General features: G+C 41.8%; 1 protein-coding gene across 2 annotated transcripts in view; it reads left to right on the forward strand.

Moving 5' to 3' along the window:
• Positions 1-20,970, forward strand: part of ranbp2 (RAN binding protein 2) — a 58,306-nt gene that overhangs the window by 31,935 nt on the left and 5,401 nt on the right. The window contains exons 20-27 of one of the 2 annotated variants that reach the window (XM_034186415.1): positions 939-5,073; positions 6,258-6,335; positions 9,912-10,088; positions 11,755-11,841; positions 11,955-12,130; positions 14,102-14,333; positions 15,775-15,864; positions 17,011-17,159. In XM_034186415.1, the coding sequence (XP_034042306.1) occupies positions 939-5,073; positions 6,258-6,335; positions 9,912-10,088; positions 11,755-11,841; positions 11,955-12,130; positions 14,102-14,333; positions 15,775-15,864; positions 17,011-17,159 (5,124 nt within the window). The remainder of the gene's footprint in view (positions 1-938; positions 5,074-6,257; positions 6,336-9,911; positions 10,089-11,754; positions 11,842-11,954; positions 12,131-14,101; positions 14,334-15,774; positions 15,865-17,010; positions 17,160-20,970) is intronic. The other variant, XM_034186414.1, reaches the window with a different exon arrangement.

Here is a 20,970-nt window from a genome sequence, read left to right on the forward strand (position 1 = left end):
GCTGAAATGATTAGTTGAGTAACTCGAATAATTTGATTACAAAAAATATTTGAGGCAAATTCTGTGCCTTGAAGCTTCGTTTAATGTTGTAGTACATATGCCAGGCCTGTGTATGGTGCTGTAAAGTCCCCAGATAAACAAACAGAAGAAGACTAGAACATGCATAAGCTGTGTAAGCGCTTATTAAATTAGCCCAATAGCTACAGCTTTCAAACAGCGTTTAAAAAAAACAGCGTTTCGTCTACTGCCTGCTCTCCGCTCTATGTGGGTAGTGGCTATTCACGCGGCGGCCAGTGGCTGCCTCTCTCTCGCCGTTGAGCGGCTCAGCACTGCCCTCACAGCTCCGTCCCCGGACACACTGACAGTCTCTGGAAGAAGTCCACTCTTCCTTCTGTGTTTTGCTCAGATTTTCACTGAGTGTATGTTCAACCTCCAGCTGAAATGCATTGGCTGAATAGCAGAGAAAGAGGTATTAAAAAAAAAATCACGCAGGGACCCAGTTCACAACCTTAAAAAATAAATAAATAAATTTAAAAAAAAAATGGTTAAATTTTACAAGTTGGGGAAAACAAAAAACAGAAAGCCACATCATCGCTATTTCAGCAAAATGTCAAGACTTTGGCTGAGCTCCTGACACCAGGAAAGATCCAAAACTTGTAAAGATGTGAAAAAGATAAATGATTACCCAAGAAAACAGGGATACACTAAATTTGACAATCTCCGTGATGACGCAGCGACATTGTGCCATTGTTTAGGGAGAGCCCTGGACTGTTGATGTTGTTAAAAATGCAAAAGTACTTTTTATCCAATTACTCGATTAATCGCCAGAATAATCGATAGCTGCAGCCCTAGTGATGTAGTATTTGGTATATGTTTATATGATGGAGCATATTTGTCTTTTTTGTTATGTAATAATTTTTTTCTCTCCATTTTAACAGGGCCCAATGTACAGTGTGAACCGTATGCCATCTCAGCAGAATATGTATGCCTACCAGCAGCCCACTCATACACCCCCATTACAGTCTGCTCCAGCCTGCATTTACCCTCCTCAAGACCAAGTCTTTGCCCCTCATCGTTTTGAATCACCAGTCACTGGCCTCCTTTCTCCATACACTGAAGACTTTTTTAGCCAGAATGCAACTCCGCAAACCACTAACCCCTCTCTACCTGAACCTGGGTACTTCACCAAACCATCCATAGTTCCTGTTCAGCCTGCAACAAACACTGAGGGGAAGCCAGTGGACTTTGGAAAGCTCTCCATCAGCCAGGAAACTCCTGCCGAAATCTCCACAGTGCCTAGCTTTGGAGGAGGCACAGCTGTCAAGTCTGCACCTTCAGCTGCTTTTAAATTCAATACCAGTTTTAAATCCAATGATGGACGTTTCCCTTTCTCAACTTCTCCAGCCAAGCATAGTGAAAGTCTTCTTGGACTTCTTACTTCAGACATTCCTACAAAAGTGGATGGGGTTCCAGAGAATCCTCCAGTTCAGAGTACAGGAGGGTCATGTCTGTTTGGACAGGTGGAGAAACCATTTAAATTTGGGGAGGACATTAAGCCAGTGTTTGGTATGGGCAATACTGCAGAAGAGCAAAAGACAGTGGAGCGTGACAATGACAGTAGTGAAGTTGATGAAGATGAGGATGGCCCTCATTTTGAACCCATTGTGTCTCTTCCTGATAAAGTTGATGTGAAAACTGGTGAAGAAGAGGAAGAAGAAATGTTTTGCAATCGGGCAAAGCTATATCGTTTTGACACAGAGACAAAGGAGTGGAAGGAACGTGGCATTGGCAATGTTAAAATCCTAAAACACACTACTAAGGGAAAAGTCCGCCTTTTAATGAGAAGAGAGCAAGTCCTTAAGATCTGTGCAAATCACTATATCACTGCTGATATGCTACTTAAACCGAATGCTGGTTCAGACAAATCCTGGGTTTGGAATGCCATTGATTATGCAGATGAGGAACCAAAGCCTGAGCAGCTGGCTATCCGCTTCAAAACAGTAGATGAGGCGTCTCTATTCAGAGCCAAATTTGAGGAAGCACAAAAAATTGTGTCAGAAGACAAACTTGATCAACAGGAGAAGAAAGAGGCAAGCTTGAATGCCTTTGAAACTCAGGACACACTTGCTGCTCGATTTGCTCTTAAAGAAGGGGAATGGGATTGCACTGTGTGTTGTGTAAGAAATAAGCCCACTGCTATGAGTTGTGTTGCTTGTCAAAGTGCCAATCCCAGTTGTTCATCAAAGTCAGATACTGAAGCTGTTGGTGAAACGAAAGTCCCCAAGTTTACTTTCAAATTTGGGACGGATTCAACAAAAGCTAGTACTTGTGGCTCTCCCTTTTCTGGCTTTGGGTCTTTTGCAGCGTCTATACCCTCTTCATTTACATTTGGAACTAGCACCACAAAAGCTCCTGATGCAGCAGCCATTTCATTTGGCTCTGGATTTAGCACACAAGTTGGAAAAAAGCCAGACCAGTGGGAGTGTACAGATCCCAACGCTCCTGCTAAATCTACATCAGAGGTTCCAACAGCATCGGACTTTCCATCAGTACCATTCAGGTCAGGATTTGGTGATTTTGTAAAGAAGGACGGACAGGGGGATTTCAGCACTTCTCTGGTCAGAGATGATGCATCAGCCTCTTGTGTTTCCAGCAGTACCCAGTGTGATACCTCTCTAGGGGCTATGTTTTCTAAAAAGGAAGGGCAATGGGACTGTGGCACTTGTCTGGTGAGAAATGAGGCCTCTGCCCATCAATGCATGGCCTGTCAGACTAGCAATCCCAATGCAAAACCCAGCACTGCTCCCTCAGGCTCTGCCTTCAGTTTTAACTTTGGAACCAAGACTTCAAGTGAAAGTCCAGGAACTGGTTTTATAACAGACTTTGGAATTGCCAGCAATTTTCAGTTTGGTCAAAACAAAGACAAAGGCTCTGCTGCTTCTTTCAAATTTGAGGCTCCTCAGTCTGGATCAATTAAAACTCCTTCAGGCTTCTCCTTCTCAATGCCCATCACAAGTAGCTTCAAGTTTGGAAGTCAAGACACTGCTCAAGAAACTCCCTCAACTGAAAATCAAACAGTTCCATCAGGGTCAGCCTCCATGTTTCTGAAAAGTATAGCTGAACAACACAAGGAGAAAGAAAGTGTATTGGCAACACCACTGGATACAACAGATCATGATCAAAATCCATTATTTGTTGGAAAACCAAATGCACTGTCTTTTGCAGATTTGGCTGCTGGAAGTGATTTCAAGTTTGGGAAGAAAGACCCCAATTTCAAAGGTTTTGTAGGGGCTGGTGACAAGTTATTCTCATCATTCCAAGCAACTCTTAAAAAGGCAGATGGCTCAAATGGGCCAGAGGAAGAGGACATGTACAAGACAGAAGAACATGATGATATCCAGTTTGAACCAGTGGTCCAGATGCCTGAAAAGGTGGAGCTGGTAACAGGGGAAGAGGATGAGCAAGAACTTTATTCGCAGCGTGTCAAACTATTCAGATTTGATTCCAGCAGCAGTCAGTGGAAAGAGCGTGGTGTAGGAACTCTAAAATTTCTTAAAAACACCACTAATGGCAGGTTAAGGGTGCTAATGAGAAGAGAGCAAGTTCTGAAGGTATGTGCCAACCACTGGATTACCACCACCATGAATCTTAAGCCCCTCGCTGGCTCTGACAAGGCATGGATGTGGCTTGCCAATGATTTCTCTGATGGTGATGCTAAGCTAGAACAGCTGGCTGCCAAGTTTAAAACACCAGAGCTGGCTGAGGAGTTTAAGCAGAAATTTGAAGAATGTCAGAGACTGCTGTTAGATATTCCATTGCAAACACCCCATAAGCTTGTTGATACAGGCAGGACAGCACATCTCATTCAGAAAGCAGAGGAAATGAAATCTGGATTGAAAGACCTGAAGTCCTTTCTGACAGATGAAAAAACAAAGATCAAAGATGGTGAAACAGAGAGTCAGGAAGAGGTGCCATCTTCCAGCAATGTTTCAAGTCTTGCAATTAAGCCTCACAGTGAAAGTACTGGTGCCACTTTGGAGTGGGACAACTATGACCTAAGAGAAGATGCTTTAAATGATACTGCTGAAACATCAGTTTATGCCTCACCCATTGCCAGCAGCCCTGTGCAAAAAAACCTTTTTCGCTTTGGAGAATCTTCTGGTGGGTTCAGCTTCAGCTTTCAACCAGGCATCAGTCCTTCTAAGTCTCCAACTAAACCTAATCAAAGCAAAGCCTCAGTTGGTACGGATGATGAACAGGAGGCTAACCAGGATGAGGAGAAGGATAGTCATTACTTTGAGCCTGTGGTTCCTTTGCCTGACCTGGTGGAGATTTCAACTGGTGAGGAAAATGAACAGGTGGTCTTTAGTCACAGAGCTAAGCTGTATCGATATGATAAAGACCTTAGTCAGTGGAAGGAGAGGGGCATTGGCGACCTCAAGATCTTACAGAATTATGACACAAAGCGGGTGAGGTTGATAATGAGGCGAGACCAAGTTCTTAAAATTTGTGCCAACCACTGGATTACATTGACCATGAAACTGGAACCTATGAAGGGTGCCGAGAAGGCCTGGGTTTGGAGTGCCTTGGACTTTGCTGAAGGAAGTGAGGGTAAAATCGAACAACTGGCTGTGAGATTCAAACTTCAGGAGACTGCAAACATATTCAAACAGGTCTTTGAAGAGGCCAAGAATGCCCATGAAAAAGAGGATCTGTTGACTCCAGTAACATCAAGGGTTTTCACTCCTCAAAACACCGGACTCACGGGATCTGTAAAGACGGTCCCACCTGTATGTGGTAAGGCTGCAATCACTGTTTTAGAGGAGACCACCAGAGAACATACAGAGGACTTATCTGACAATAGTCAAAGTGCATCTGGGTCTCAGACTTCGGTTACCCCTTCTAAGATGGTGATGTTGCCGCCCAAGTTTGTTTTTGGTTCTGATAGCCTGCAGAAGATTTTTGGAACTCCCAAATCTCACTCTGAGACTGAGGATTCGCCATCAAGCTTCAAAGCTAAAGATTATGGACAGACTTCATCTACAACACCTGTTTTTAAAATCCCAGAAAAAGGTAAAAAAGAAAAAAGCATTTACCCATGTCATTTTTATTTTTGAATAACATGACTGTTTGGGTGCTTTTTCATTATTTTTACTCCACTGTGCCATCTGCATCTCACTACCCCGTCTTCCTAGTGGACCCATTCTAACACTTGGTACAGGGTTTACACATATCCTTAAAAAGTCTTAAAGGCCACTAAAGTTGTTCATCTAAAAATAAGGCCTTAAATCTCTTAAAGCAGGTCAGAATTTTTAAAATTGCCAAGAGATGGAAAGTAGGACTCTGTTAATGTTTTCTTCATACATTAGAAATTCATATATATATATATATATATATATATATATATATATAGTGCATCCAAAAAGTAGTCACAGCACTTTACTTTTCCACATTTTATGTTACATCCTTATTCCAAAATGGATTAAATTAATTTTTTTCCTCAAAATTCTACATTAAAAACTAAGAAATCATGTACATCTTGGAATATGGCTGTAACAAAATGTGGAAAAAGTGAAGTGCTGTGAATACTTTCCAGATGCACTGTATATAACTTAGTGAAAGGCTTTTGTATGCAAAGCAAGGTAGTGTAAATAATAAATCTGTTTTGATGCTGGAGCACTCAGAGCAGACACACTTGGAAGAATAAATTGAATGAAAATTGGCTTTTCATGGAAGATTTTGCTGCATGGGTTAAACCAATAATCATGTTCTTTTACAATAAATATTTGGGCAAGTTTGTCCCGGACACTCGGCTATTTGTGTCATATCCCCCCTTCAAATATTTGTTATAGCATGTCATTCTGAGTAAACAGTCTTAAATCTCTCTCTTGAAGCTGTTGGAACCTTGTTTGTAAAACAGAAATGATTGTAAAATTTCAGATTTCTACAGATATCAAATGCTTTTACCAGGCAGCAACTTACTGCTTTTATACATCATTTCCTCACACTTTCATATAGTTTACCTTCTGCCAGAATGTTTAAAATCTATTATGTAGATGCTACTGAATATGTTGCAGATATTTCATACTTTAAGACTTCTTCATAATGTCTCGTGGCCACAGTATCACTACTGGCACACACACACACGTACACTTTTTTAATTTTTAGTTATTTTTATTATTTTTTATTATTATTTCTGACAATGATGCCGGCCTGACAATTAGTTTCTCTTCACCCAATAATTCATGATTCCTTAGGGCTGGATTTTAGACTTTTCAAAGATAACCCAATGGCTTTTTGGACCAGTACATCAACCTCCCAATTTCAAATTACAGGTACTCTAATCGCTGCAGTGTGTGTTATCACCTTCTTTTGTCACCTGGCTGGCCGTTATCACTAGAAGAAATAACCTGAATGCAGTGTGTGTTAATGTGTTGCATGTCTAGTGTGTGGAAGCACAGTTTTGTTCATAAGAAGAATTAATTGAATTAATTATTGTGACACACTGTGATCAAGTGTTTTTAATAACCTCTAATTTTAATCGAGTTTGGCTTAAATGGAGCTAAAGGCAGATAAAATGTTGCATATTTCCAACACTATGTATTAGCAAATATTCAATAATAATTTTATTTTGTTCATGTACCCCAAAATCAAAGAGTCTCATTTTGTTTTATATTCCTCACAGTATACCACACTCTGTCCTTGGGAGAGTTCAATGGCTAGACATGCAGTTCTGCATTTACCAAGATGCATATTCATACAAATATACCAAATGTAAAAATGAAACCGGGACTTAACAGAGGTTCACAGTGCATCCACAAAGTATTCACAGGGCTTCACTTTTTTCCACATTTTATGCTACAGCATTATTCCAAAATGTATGAAATGTATTTTTTTTTTCCCCTCAAAATGCGACACAACACCCCATGATAATGTGATTCTTTTTTTGCAAATTTATTAAAAAAAACAAAACAAAAAACTAGGAAATCACATGTACATACATATTCACAGGATTTGACATGAAGCTCAGAATTGAGCTCAGGTGCCAACCAATCAAAATCACCAACCCCACGTGGGTTGATCGCCAAACCATGTGGGGTTCTTGCTGAGGATGTTACGGCCATAAAACAAAAAGCCACCAAAGGCATACTCAAATGCCATCACTGCCTCCAGGTGGATAACAGGATGAGTGACACTCCTTTTGTGGATCAGGACTATGTTCACTCTGTCTTGTGTTGGAAAGGAATTGTTTTTTTGAGTGGCACAGTTAATTTGTGTGGCATCTTAATGTTTGGTAAATAGTTGCACAAAAAACACCTGAAGCGTTTCCTGCATGTTAATGTAAATAGTTGTATATAACTGTTGTTTGCTACATTTGTAGACATTTTTTTTTTTTTACAATTTATATTTGCATTCTAAGTTATAAAAATGGTTTGGTAAACATGTTTGTGGTTTAGTAAGAAAAAATAACTTTTCTATTTGGATTTTATTTTTTTTCTGTGAATTTAGGTTCATTGTGTTAATGCAGTATATCAGAATGAAAAAAAACTGTAAAGTCACACAGGTGAGGTTGTGCTTCAAAAACAAGGCAAAGTAAACAGTTAAGCTAAATTATGAATTAAAAAAAAAACAGACAATTATACCCTGGACCCCAAAGGGTTGAGATGTTTGTACAGCTTATTTGGAGTTCAGTTGATTAGACATGATTTGGAAAGGCACACACCTGTCTTCATATAAGGTCCCCACAGTTAACAGTGCATGCCAGAGCACAAACAAAGCATGAAGTCAATGGAATTGTCTGTAGACCTCCGAGACAGGATTGTCTCAAGGCACGAATGTGGGGAAGGGTGCTTTGAAAGTCTCAGTGAGCACAGTGGCTTCCATCATTCATAAATGGTAGAGGTTCTGATCTACTAGCACTCTTCCTAGCTCTGGCCACCTGTTTACACTGAGCAATCTGGGAGAAAGGCCTTTGTCAGGTAGGTGACCAAGAACCTAATGGTCACTGTCAGAGCTCCAGCATTTCTCTGTGGAGAGAGGAGATCCTTCCAGAAGGACAACCATCTGTGCAGCAATCCACCAATCAGACCTGCATGGTAGAGTGGCCAGACAGAAGCCACTCCTTAGTAAAAGGCACATAGCAGCCTGCCCGGAGTTTGCCAAAAGGCACCTCAAGGACTCTCAGACCATGAGAAACAAAATTCTCTGATCTGATGAGAGAGATTGAATTCTTTGAACATCTTTAGAGAGATCTGAAAGTGCACTGATGCTCCCCATCCAGTCTGCTTGAGTTTGAGAGGTGCTCCAAAGAGGAATGGGCAAAACTGCCCAAAGACAGATGCACTAAGATTGTGGCATCATATTCAAGAAGACCTGAGGCTGTAATTCGGCAGCTCAGTCTCGTTTGAGGGCAGGTGCTAAGGGGTTAAAATATGACGCAGTAATCCTACTACATCCAGAGACAGCTCTCTTGGAAAAAGTGATATTGCGGTGGGAAAGTGGACATGTGTTGTGGTTTGTTTGTGACCCTGAGCTCAAACATGTCCAGGCAGTTGTGCAGGCGAGAGAATTCAGCTACTCTGACTAGCTGTGTAGGCTAACACTTGCCTTGTCTTCCCTTCTACACTGGGAACTGAAAAAAAGCCCTGCACTTTTGCACTTTTTGTGACTGCATGGTGATTGCAGTCGATTTAAAAAAAAAAAAAAAAATTACACCACTTAATATTTGGAAAAACTAAAAAAAAAAAAATTTGTGTTGTCATTGTGGGGTGTCGTGAGTCGAAGTATGAGGGGGAAAAAAATGAATTTACTTCATTTTTGAATAACGCTAACATAAAATGTAGAAAATTGAAGCGCTGTAAATGCTTTCTGGATGCACGGTACCTGCAAGTGTCACTGGGGGTGGAGTACTTGGGTCATACTTGATGCCCATCAAAGTATCTGTGAGCTTGCACTAGACAGATCTGAAAGTCAGAGGAAGATTGTGTAAAAATGGAATGTTGAAGGAATAAGGATTGGGATAACATACAGCTTGGTAGAAGAGAAAAGGTGGTGTGAAAGCTTTTTCCCATTTTAAGGCCCTGTTTGGTAGGAGGGTCCTATGTCCTGCACAAACCCATTTGTTGAAACATCCAAATATACTTTGACATTTCTACATTCCTCAAAGTCGGCAATGCACTGCTGGATGCACATGAAAATATTTCTCAAATATGTTTCAGTCTCATTTATTTGTAAATGCGTTAGTGAAGCTAAACAAGCAACACTGAACCAAGATTAATCTTTCATTAAGATAATTATATTTTTCCAAAAAGTCTTAGACTAATCAAATTCAGAGGAATGCAGTATGCAGACATGAAATGTGTTTTTGTTTGTCAAAGAGGTGACATTTGAAGTGGTAAAGACCAGATAAATCTCGTTATGCAATGGTGGTGCTTTTGCAAAAGGGGATATTGTTGTTGGGCTGTTGAAAATTGACCTTGCTGATCCCTCAGAGGAATGCACCAAGGAAACGTCACACATGCCATTTTTAGTGCAGTATGCGTAGCAACAGCATGAAATGCAATTCCCCTCTGTAGTATCCTTTTCTGCCCCCCCAACATCACAGACAGCATAGGACTAAAATTATTTTACCAAATAGGTGACCTTAAGCGCAGTTCATCAAATCGGATGAAAAATGCTGTGACATGCATACAGAGCGTCGTGTTTGTTGACTGAAAATAATTAATAGAATATATGTGAATCAAATGCATGCAATGCATTATTGCTGTGCATGACTCTTGTGTGTATAACTAACACGTGGATATCTAGTAAAAGCTACTTCATCTGTGGTTTTCTGCTTCTTTTTTTAGTTTTTCTTTTTCTTTTTTTTTTGGGCAAAGCTAAACATTTTCTGCTGTATCTCTTTACTGTAGTGCCCCAAGAGGCTGAAGAAGGAAGTGCGGGGTCTTCTGAGGACTCGGAGGTGGAGATTGTGTATGTCAGAGAGCCAACTGCTGAACAGGCTGCTTTAGCGCGGAAACTCCTACTGCCTCTCACCTTTTTCTGCTACCAGAATGAACCTGGCTACATCAGTGATGATCAGTCTGATGGTGAGGCCCAAACTATGAGCACTTGAATAGATGTGAATTTTTGTCCAGTATTACTGGTGTTTATTCAACTCGATATGAGTTTGTTTTTTTATATATATGAACAGGAATACATATCAACATTTTTACTAGGCATTCCTCTTGGCAAAGTCATAAGCATTAATATAACTTGAACAGCGCACATGTCCTGCTTATGGTACAAAATTTCAAATTTGTAAGCTTTAGATCTTCAAAAATTGTGTAGTGAGTTTTCTTCATTTTAGGCCTTTTTTTTTTTTTTTTTTTTTTTTTTTGAGCTGTGTATTGCAGCGTTGTTTCATTTAAATATGCCTGAAATGCACGCGTACTCAGCCTTTTTCCATGTTTGTTTCATACTTGCAGCTGTGTGTGTTCGCTTTTTTAATGTGTGCGCAGTCGTGTGTACCTTGCCGCTATTTAAACCCAGTTCACTCCTGCTGGCTGTGCAGAACACATCACTGCACTTGGAAAACAGCGGACTGTATCATGAGGTTTTTACAGTTGCAGTACTGCCACAGTCAGGGCGTTTGATGAGCTCACGACATGCAGCGAGTGCACTTTTATTTTAAAGTTACAGGTTTGATCAGACCTGATAGATCAGGGCGTTTGATGATCGCACGACATGCGGCGAGTGCGCTTTTATTTTAAAGTCACAGGGTTTGTCAGACACAGACAGACAGACCCAGAGAGAATGACTTGCTGTTTCTGTTGTGTTTCTGGATTTCTGAGTTGAGGTTTGATTCCCTGTTCTGAGCACACAGGTGCTGTGAGCTGTGTGATCATGTTCTCAGCTGTATCCTCTGGATGCAGCACTCAGTTTTTGGTTGTGTACAGAAGCGCAGTGTTGCACAGACTTGCTTGCAGTAACGCTGTGCTCTGCAGACCTTCTTAAAACTGTGCCCAGCGCTCTACGCCGAAGAAAATTAAACATGTTTAATTTCTTCCGTCCTACGTGCGTAGCCCTCAACATACTGCTGCGTAGAGAGAAAAAACACAATGTAGAGCTGCTAAAAATGAGTGTGGAGCTGCTCAACTCGGTGTAGACGTTACGCTACAATGGGCAGCTCTACAAATACGCCAGTTTGAAAGGGGCTTACCATATGAAGTCATTTCCATTATGTCTCACTTTCTTAAAAACCCCGATCAGATGTTATCAAGTGATTAATGCACATTTTCAGATATTTACCTATGGTAAATTCTAAAATTGTTAATGCTCACATCTTTTTGGGGACACACTGTATGGACTACAGCCACAGAACTTTAAGGATCACGGGGGTGAAATATGTAGTAAATGGATTTCAATTCTGTAGCATTTTTCCATGTGATGCAGACACTCAAAGTCCTTTATAATGATGGTTCACAAACTCTCTCACACACACACTAGTGGCAATGCACTGCCATGCAAGGCACCCAGCTGCATACCAGGAGTAATTTAGGCATAAAGAACCTTGCTCAAGGGCATCTTAGTAATTTCTCCGGTCTGATAGAGTAACTGAATCGAGGCCCCTCTCGTCACAAACCAGCTTCTCTGACCTCCAGGGCATCATTTCCCCTCATTATTAAAGCCAGAATTCTGAGCTGCTAATAGTTTGGTCTGAAATTTCAATGAGGTATCGTCCTGATATGAGATGAATTCATTTTGCATTTTCAGATGAGGACTATGAGTCAGCAGTGAAAGCTTTGAATGGCAAGCTCTACTCTGACCCTCCTCAGAAAACAGCTGCAGCGTGTGGTTATGGTATATTGCTTTCACACACACACCCCAGTATAGCATACACCTCAGTGTATTTGCAGACAAATGTTTTTCTTGGTAAATGCATGTCTTTGAAGCTGTGTGTGTCCATGGTTTAGACTCAGATTGTGTGGTGGTGTGGGAAAAGAAGCCCACACCAGAGGAGGAGGAAAAGGCGAAAAGTCTCCAGCTGCCCCCGACCTTCTTCTGTGGCCTGAGCACCTCAGACACCAGCCTAGATCAAGAAAAGTCTGAAGACTTTGAGACTGAGGTCCGCAAAGCACAGCAGGACTTGGTACGCAGGTTTTCTTCTTAAACATGGTGTTGATGTAGGTTTCAATTAAGACTTGGCTGTTAGCATCTTTAGTACTAATATTTTGGATTAAGGAAAGTGAGAGTACCAGCAAATCAGTAAACCACATGCTCTGCTAATCAGTGATGAGTCTTCTGTGAGTTTGCAGAAATATGGGTATTTACTTCCAAGGCAAACTCTTCCAGGTTATTCTTGTTTTCTTGGTCTGCATCAAAATTTCATGTTCATATTTGGAAAATCGATTGGCACGTCTCTGATAAGATGCATTTTCACATCTTCACCCCAAACATCTGAGACCAAAAGATGAATGTAACGTGCAGTCCCATTTATCGGGAGCCGCTGATACAGGCAGCAGCCATTGAGAGATGTTGCTACAGATTTTGCTGGAAAGTCTACAGCATTATGAAATGTTCTTCAGCGGGAAGATGATTTAATACAGGAAAACTCACCTAAACAGTAACGGATTTTTGCTGACATCGGGCAAAACGTCCCGCCTTATTGTAATGTATTCCATTAAAAACCCCTCGCATATACCGGACAGAGCAGTCTGGACGTGCCCAGTAACAAGGGTACGAAATGAAGTTGAGTACTGACACTCGCCAATTTGAGGAAAGTGGGTACTGTATTTCCTTGATTAAAAGACCGACCATTTATTTATTTCAAACCGTGCTCAGTCCCGGGACTTAAATGAGGCAGGCTGTAATTCCAGGCCATGCTGGATGCCCTTCTTGACACAACTCCAAGTCTACCTGGAGAAATGCACTCAGCTTCTGGTCTTTCTACGTGGCTTCCCAGACAAGTACTAATCAGGACCTACCCTGCTTAGCTTCTGAGATTTGAAGGGATCAGGCTGCAATTGGGCTTCTGTGTTTATTTTTAAATACTTCTAAGGAAGTATTTTCATTCATTCATTTTTTTGTCACTTGACCAGTTTGCAGTAGACATAGCAGCTCATCCCACAATTCCCTATCCTTGGCCAACTTCTCTAACTCTTCCTGGAAGTTCCCAAGACATTCCCAAGCCAGCTGGGAAATATAATAACTCCAGCATGTCCTGGGTCGTCCCCAGGCTCTCCTCCCAGTTGGATGTGCTTGGAAGACCTCCCTAGGGGGAGACTACCAGAGGGCATCCTCACCAGATGTTTGAACCACCTCAACTGGCTCCTTTTGATGCAAAGAAGCCTCTGAGTCCCTTCTGGATAGTTGAACTTCTCACCCTGTCCCGGGGTGTAGGCCCACATACTCAATGGAGGAATCTCATTTCTGCCACTTGTATGCGCAACCTTATTTTTCAGGCATTACCCAAAGTTCATGACCACAGGTGAAGGTGGGAGCATAAATCGAGAGTCTTGCCATTTGGCTCAGTTCCTTCTTCACCACTATCGTCCAGTATAGCATCCATAAAACATCAGATGCTGCCCTAATCAGTCTATTGAGCTCACGCTCCAACTTACCCCCACTTGTGAACAAGACCCCGACATACATTAACTCATTCAGTTGGGGCAATAACTTTCCTCTGACCAGGAGGGCAGTCCACCCTTTTCTGGCAGTCAGTGGTTCATGGTCTCAGATTTGAAACTGCTGATTGTCACCCCACTTGCTTCATGCTCTGCCTCAAACTTGCTCAGTGCACACCAGAGGTCACACTGCCTGATGAAGTCAGCAGAACCACATCTGCAAAAGAGATGCAACTCTGAGGAAATAAAATGGGCATTATCATTATTGAAATGGTGGCTGTGCACTGGGTAGGGGGACTGAATTTAAAATGTTTTCACCAGGTTGCATGTAACCATAACTATATATGGTCAAATTATGCTGCTGCAATCTTTCCTAACAACAGTAGTACTTACCTTGCTCAGAGGAAAATTGGAACAAGTAGATGGAAGATGAATGGAAAGACCGTTGAGATTAACTATGACCTCAGAATGCAGAATTGATTTCTGGTCCGTTTCAGGACAACCAGCTAAACCAAACTGAACAAGAACCTCCCAGAAGCTCTGCTGAAACAGAAGAACTGATTTCAGGTCAGGCATCTATTAGCACTGAGACGACAAGAACATCTGCTCCAGATGGTCCATCAGAGACTCAAACTAAAACTACTAACATCAGCACTCCCATCGATTTGTCAACTAAGAAGACCTCAGAGACCAACTCTACTGAAGTTACTGCAACGACTACGAGTGAAGGTACAAACCGTTTTTGTTGTTACAGTTGAGCCATCAATGGAAATAATGCTGCTGTTTCAGTTAATTGTAATGCAACAAATAAATATAATCTAAATTATATAAAAAAAAAATTCCAACATGGAGAAACTTGTGAATTAAACAAGAATGTAAATCTACATGCAACATGCACATCATTGAGAGTGCGCAAGCTATTGCGCCACCCCGCCTGTTCACACAAGTGGGTTTATACAGTCTGATTTAGGTGAATAAGTTTTTATTGTGTTGGCATTGTCTGCATAGTGGTTGATTTATTTTATGATTTTTTTTTTTTTTTTTTTTTTTGCTTTGTGGATCATTAATGGGATTATTTTTGTCCCGAGCTGAATGTGAATCGTTTTAATATTTGGAACTGTTTAAATTGGAACTGTATGAATGGTTGTGTGAGGATTTCACTGGAAAGAAATGCAGGATCTGTAGATGTTATGCCGCACCTCTGTATTTATATGGACCACCCTGAATTTAGATTATTATTATTAGCGTGCTGCTTTGTAGTGCAACTTTTGCTGCTGAGGTATCAACCTAGGCCGCTCGGTGGGAGCAAGGCTTTACGTCACTCGTAGAAACCGCTTCTGAACAAGTCTGCTCATACGAGTGGTTCTTGTATGAGTCTCAGTGTCCGCCACTTTTGATATTCTGACAAGTGTTGTGTTGAATGCAATCTTGTTCGGTGACCATCCTCTGTTGTCTTCGGGTTTTACAGCAGCTACTAGATGTGCAGGGATGCTGTCATGTATGATTTGAAATGGGTAAGAATTAGATTGTGGTATGTACAGAGTTAGAAATATTTTATTTCTTATTTTATGTCCTCTAATCACTCGAACTACTGTTGCACTGCTTGACCAAGACCAGTGTGCACTGTTGTGTGAACATGAAATTTCCTGTTTGGAACGTCACAAAACAATGTTTGCATTCTTTATTTTCCACTACAGCATATGAAGTTGAACAACTCTTGGTTTTAATTTTATTTTGTGTATTTGGTGTGGCTTGGACAAAAAAAAAAAACATAATGATAGCTTGGGATGGGATGGGTGGTAGAGGTTACTAATCTCCTGGTAAAGACTGAAGTGGTTTTGAATTTGTGGACTTATGGAGAGGAGAAAAAAGATAAGGCTGCTGCCTGATAAAAGTAATTGGTGCAGTTGGATAATTCAGATTTACGCGTGTGTGTTGAATCCACCATCTTATGTAACTGCATTGTGTTCCAACTGACGACCCAGCAAGCAGACCTGCCATTGTTTTCCAGTTCTGCCCTCAACAGAAACTCGGCCTTGTCAGCTTACCGGTCGGTAATTATTGCTCTGGAATGCTGCTTTTGGGGTGGTGTTCGTTCCCCATATGAGAGTCCCAGTAAATAAAAAGCATCTCGTATGTCACAATAACTGAGAGGTCTTCCTCCCCACAGACTCTTCCACCTTTGGCTTCAGCTCAGTTTCAGGATTCTCATTTGCTGATCTGGCCAAAAAGACAGAAGGATTTGCCTTTGGAAAGAAAGGTGGGTTTTGTTTCTTCAATACAGGCAATGACATCTTCTATTAAATGTTGCAAAAGATGCATTAACATGAAACAATTAAACTGTCACTAAAGCTGTAAATTGTTTAAAAAAAAAAAACCCTGAGAAACAGAAGGCAGTGGTGGGGAACATGGGGCTGTGCGGGGCGTGTGGGTGCCGAAGCCCCATTTACCTGGCAGCTGTGCTCGAGTGTCCAGCCACTGGGATCCTCAAGCTGGCCGGCGGTGCTGCTCAGGACAGTGGGAAGACTCGAATCATTCCCTGTCACCTGCAGCCGGTTCGGGGATCTCTGCGGTCGGTTGCTTGAGTGCGGCTGCCAGGTGGGTGGAGGCTCCAGCACCCACATGCTCTGCGTGGTTGCACTTCCTTGGACGTGGTCAGCTGGGGGATGCCGTCCAGCACGGGATCATTTCATTCTAATCCTCAAAGGACAGAGAGGAGGGGGAAAAAAGAAAGAGGAATCAGTCAGAGAGTTGACTGATATGAGTTTTCTTTTGACAAGAGCCCCACTTTACTATCCATTCACAGCCTTATAGGGAGAAACGATAAACAGTTACAATAAATCTGACTTCAGAAATCAAATCTACGTATCTGAATTGACTTAAGGACAAGGTTTCACATCTTAAATGTAAATAACGGTGGAGAAGTCAGCCAGAGAATCGGCAGTGATTACAAGCGCAGATCATGCATTTTCCACTGATGGCTGCAGTGCTTTAAACCTTCCAAGATGGCGGGGCCGCGATCCGCCCGGGGCAGGCCTTTTGTGCAGCTCGACCCCCATCTACTAAATTTGTGGTGGGGAAGGGTGGCTGTTGTCATAAACAGTCACTTCATCAGAGCTGCCATACAAATCTGATATGGGAAAATCTGACTTCACGTGGTCACACCCCTTTAAAAAAAATCTGATTTGTCACACTCCAGAAAAAAACAATAAGATTTTCATGTGAAGTCCTCCACTTTACAAGTGATCCTGCTCCCCTGCGTCTCATCTGAATTGTGCACCTTGCCAGGTAGCTGCTCTAATAAGGAATATACATTAAGACATACATAATCATAATTAATGCTATTAATTTTCCAATCTCTGTTCTTTATAGTATCTTTTTTTTTTTTTTTTTTTTGTCTCAACAGATTCCAGCTTCTCATGGGCAAACGCAGGAGCGTCAGTATTTGGATCCTCTGTGTACTCAACTTCAAAGACGAATGAAAATGAGGGAAGTGACGAAGAGGCTCCAAGAAATCCAGACATTCACTTTCAGCCAATCGTGTCGCTACCAGAGGTACCTGACGTGAATACAGCTGTGAAATATATTCCGTTTGGAAAGACAGTTGGTGAAACGCATTAAGCCGTCACTCTGTGCTCATATTTTCCATGTGTAGGGAGCAAAGCAGACACTTTGTGCCACCTCATGCTGCTTGTGTTCTGTTGGAGACAGCCTGTGAAGCTGTGCACATCATGATCACACACGGCATTATTTACTAAGAAATGTCAACAAATGACAACAAATTGTGCACACTGATCGCACTGTGATTTTTCAGATCAGTGTTTGCGCCTTGCCCAAAGGCACTGGTGCATGCCATCGTCAGCTGTGGATGTTTTCCAGCTGCTGGCAAAGACAGTACAGGTGTGTAGCTGATTTTCACAGATCTGGCAACTTGCTTCTGACGGATTGTTTGTTGCTGTGATGCCACTCTGAACTTCACACGGTTGTATACGCTTCTTTTATTTCTGTTCAGCACTCTTCTGATTATTAATTGTATCTACTCTGAACATTAACAGTCCTGTTGTGAATCGCTAGCGGTTAGCATTTGCCAGCAGTTAGCTTTCGCTAGCTAGGTCGACCCATCCCCTCTCCGTTGTTACTTTTATAGCTGTTTCTTTTCTACCCGTCTAATACTTCATTTTTCAGTTCAACTGCTGTGAATTGTAAGTAATTATTTTACTCCTGTGTAAAATCTTAGGAGCGGTTAGCATTTTCGCTAGCGGTTAGCTTGCGTTAGCTATTTCGACCCCTGGCATCATTTTTTCATTTCATTTTTTTTACACTCCTGTTAGTTAATTAACTGTTTAGTGTATTTTATAGCTGCTGCTTTTTTTTTTTTTTACCTATTTAATACTTCTGTTTTTCAGTGTAACTGCTGTGAATTTTAATTCATTTATTTGCTTCTGTGCGAGCCTTAGGAGTGGTTACCTTATCTATTATTGGTTAGCTCGTGTTTGCTTGGCTACATTCTTGAATTTCTTAGTGCACAAAGTACACTACTAATTCTACTTCACACCCTCCGTAAATCCTGCGTGATGTTGGAAGATAGGGTGGCTCTCTTAGAGAGCCGTGTCCATACGTTAGAGCAGCTTCTTAGCGCAGTGGAGTTAGATGTTACGGGCACTCCAGATGAGGTTAGTGTTGGGCCGGCTAGCAAGCCCATAAGCATCAACTTAGAAACGGCGGCTGTGGACGGCTTTCAGACTGTGGCTAGGCAGAGGAAGCCCCGTAGGGCTTGATGCCCAGTTGTGGCACCCCGATCACACTCGCCAGTACGAACTGTGAATCGGTTCTCCCACTTGGATTTGCCAGATGTGAATTCTCTGAGCCCACAAGTGACTTCCACTCCTGTCTCCAGGCCGAAACACCGGACTTTAGTGATAGGGGATTCTATCACCTGCAAAGTCAGGTTACAGACGCCGGCTGACGTTAAATGTATTCCTGGGGCCAGAGCTCCCGACATTGCATCTCATCTTAGGGTGCTGACGCTACAGAAGGGAAGACAGACAAAGGAACATGACATGAGATATAGTCACATAGTTATTCACGTTGGCACTAAAGAGGTCACAAAAATGGACATAGAGAGGACTTGTGACCTTGCCAGAAAGATGTCGGCATCGATTAATAGTCTCTGGTCCCCTCCCCTCCCGGGGTACTGATGAGGCGTTTAGCAGGCTGACATTGTTAAATAGGTGGCTGGTGCAGTTTTGTAGACAACAAGGCTTTAGCTTTATTGATAATTTCCCTTTGTTCGGGGGCCGCCGTGGCTTGCTGATGCCAGATGGCCTCCACCCTACTGTTGGAAGGCGCCGCCATCTTGTCTGCGAACATAGAGCTCTACAGGGAGGGTAACATTAGGAATCTACAGCAGACCACGGGGCAGGTGATTAGAGACCCTGCAAGGCTTATGACAAATGTGGGTGTGGAATCCATTAGCTTAGCGGGGAATTTACTGCAGAAAATCCGCTATGGTGATAGTGCAGTTTATTTGCCAGGGAGGGAATTTCAACAAGTTGAGACTGTGGCCTGCGTCTGTAGTCGTGTCCATAAAAATCATAGAGGGATATGCTTTCCAAACTTAATACCCATTACTATATTGGATGATGTTGAAATTGAGGATGGCCCAGTGGTTGTTCCAGCAATAGCAAAGATTTTGTGTCTGCTACCTACAACACACGTGGAATGTCTTAAACCTAAACCTACTTCTAGACATCTTATATATCCTACTCTGGAACCACCCCAAAACCCAAACAGTTCAACTGTCAACCCCACTGAGGTCCTTAGACTGGGTCTCATTAACATAAGATCACTGTCCTTAAAATCATTGTTGATCAATGATCTAATTATTGATCATCACTTAGATATGATTGGGCTATGTGAAACCTGGCTTAAACCTACAGCTGTCCTCTCCTTAAATGAGGCCTGCGCACCAGCGTATACATTTAGTCACGTCCCTCATGATGCGAAGCAAGGCGGGGGTGTTGCTCTTATTTATAAATCTAGGTTTAGCTTATTAGCTGTTGGGGGTTACATATATAACCAGTTTGAGCATCTGATTCTCCGCTCTGCTAAGGATATTACACATTGCCAAGGTCAGAAGAATAAAAATCAGTCGTATTACTTTGTCACTGTATATAGGCCTCCTGGCCCATATTCTGAATTCTTAGATGAATTTGGTGCGTTCATCTCTAACTTGTCAACTAGTGTAGATAACATTCTGATCATTGGTGACTTTATCATTCATATTAATAAGCCTTCTGATCCCCTCTGCAAATCATTTATGGAAATTGTGGATGCATTAGGATTTCGGCAATGCATTCGGGATTGGACGCACATTAGTGGAAATACCCTGGATCTGGTTCTTGCATGTGGTATTGCTGTCACGAATATTGACATCATGCCTCTTACATCAGTGGTGTCTGATCACTCACTTAAGTTTACAGTTTCGCTGCCATGTTTAGTGGAACAACAACCTTATATATCATTATGGCGATGCATCAACTCCTCAACTAAGACTGAACTCGAAGCTAGACTGCCTGATGTCTTAGCTTCACATTTGACAAATACCTAGTCAGTAGACAGACTAGTGGATAGTTTAAACTCGGTGCTCAAAACTACTCGAGATGATTGCACCACCTGTGTTAAAACCGCGCTCCCCCAATTCACAGTCACCTTGGTTCAGTGATTATCTGCATGACCTCAAGCATAAAGCAAGAGGTCTAGAACGGAAATGGCGCTGTTCACAATTAGAAGTATTTCACCTTGCGTGGCGTGATGCTATCTTAGACTATAAGCATGTATTATTGGCTACAAAGCGGACTTACTACTCTGATTTGATCAACAAAAACAAGCATAACTCAAAGTTCTTGTTCAACACGGTGGCAACACTTTTGCATGGACAGCCACCTGTAGTTCGCTCTCCTTTTACAGCACAAGATTTCCTGGATTACTTTGGGAAGAAAATAGAAGAAATCAGGTTAAACATATCTCGGCATGCCTTAACCCAGCCACTACACCCTGCTATTGAGGTGGGCGCCACTACTGAGGTATTACCTAGATTTACAGAATTTGATCGTATCTCACTAGGCATGCTGACAAAACTCGTAATGTCAACAAAAAGCACAACCTGTTTATTTGATCCTATACCAACAAAACTGTTTAAGGACCTGTGGCCCACTCTTGGGCCGACTGTGCTGGAAATGATTAATCTTTCTTTGACTTCTGGATCTGTTCCTAAATGTTTCAAATCTGCAGTGATTAAAGCATTACTTAAGAAACCTAATCTTGACCCTAGTGTATTGAAAAACTATCAGCCGATATCAAATCT

Source organism: Thalassophryne amazonica, chromosome 14, assembly GCF_902500255.1.
Source record: "Thalassophryne amazonica chromosome 14, fThaAma1.1, whole genome shotgun sequence".
NCBI classification, from domain to species: domain Eukaryota; kingdom Metazoa; phylum Chordata; class Actinopteri; order Batrachoidiformes; family Batrachoididae; genus Thalassophryne; species Thalassophryne amazonica.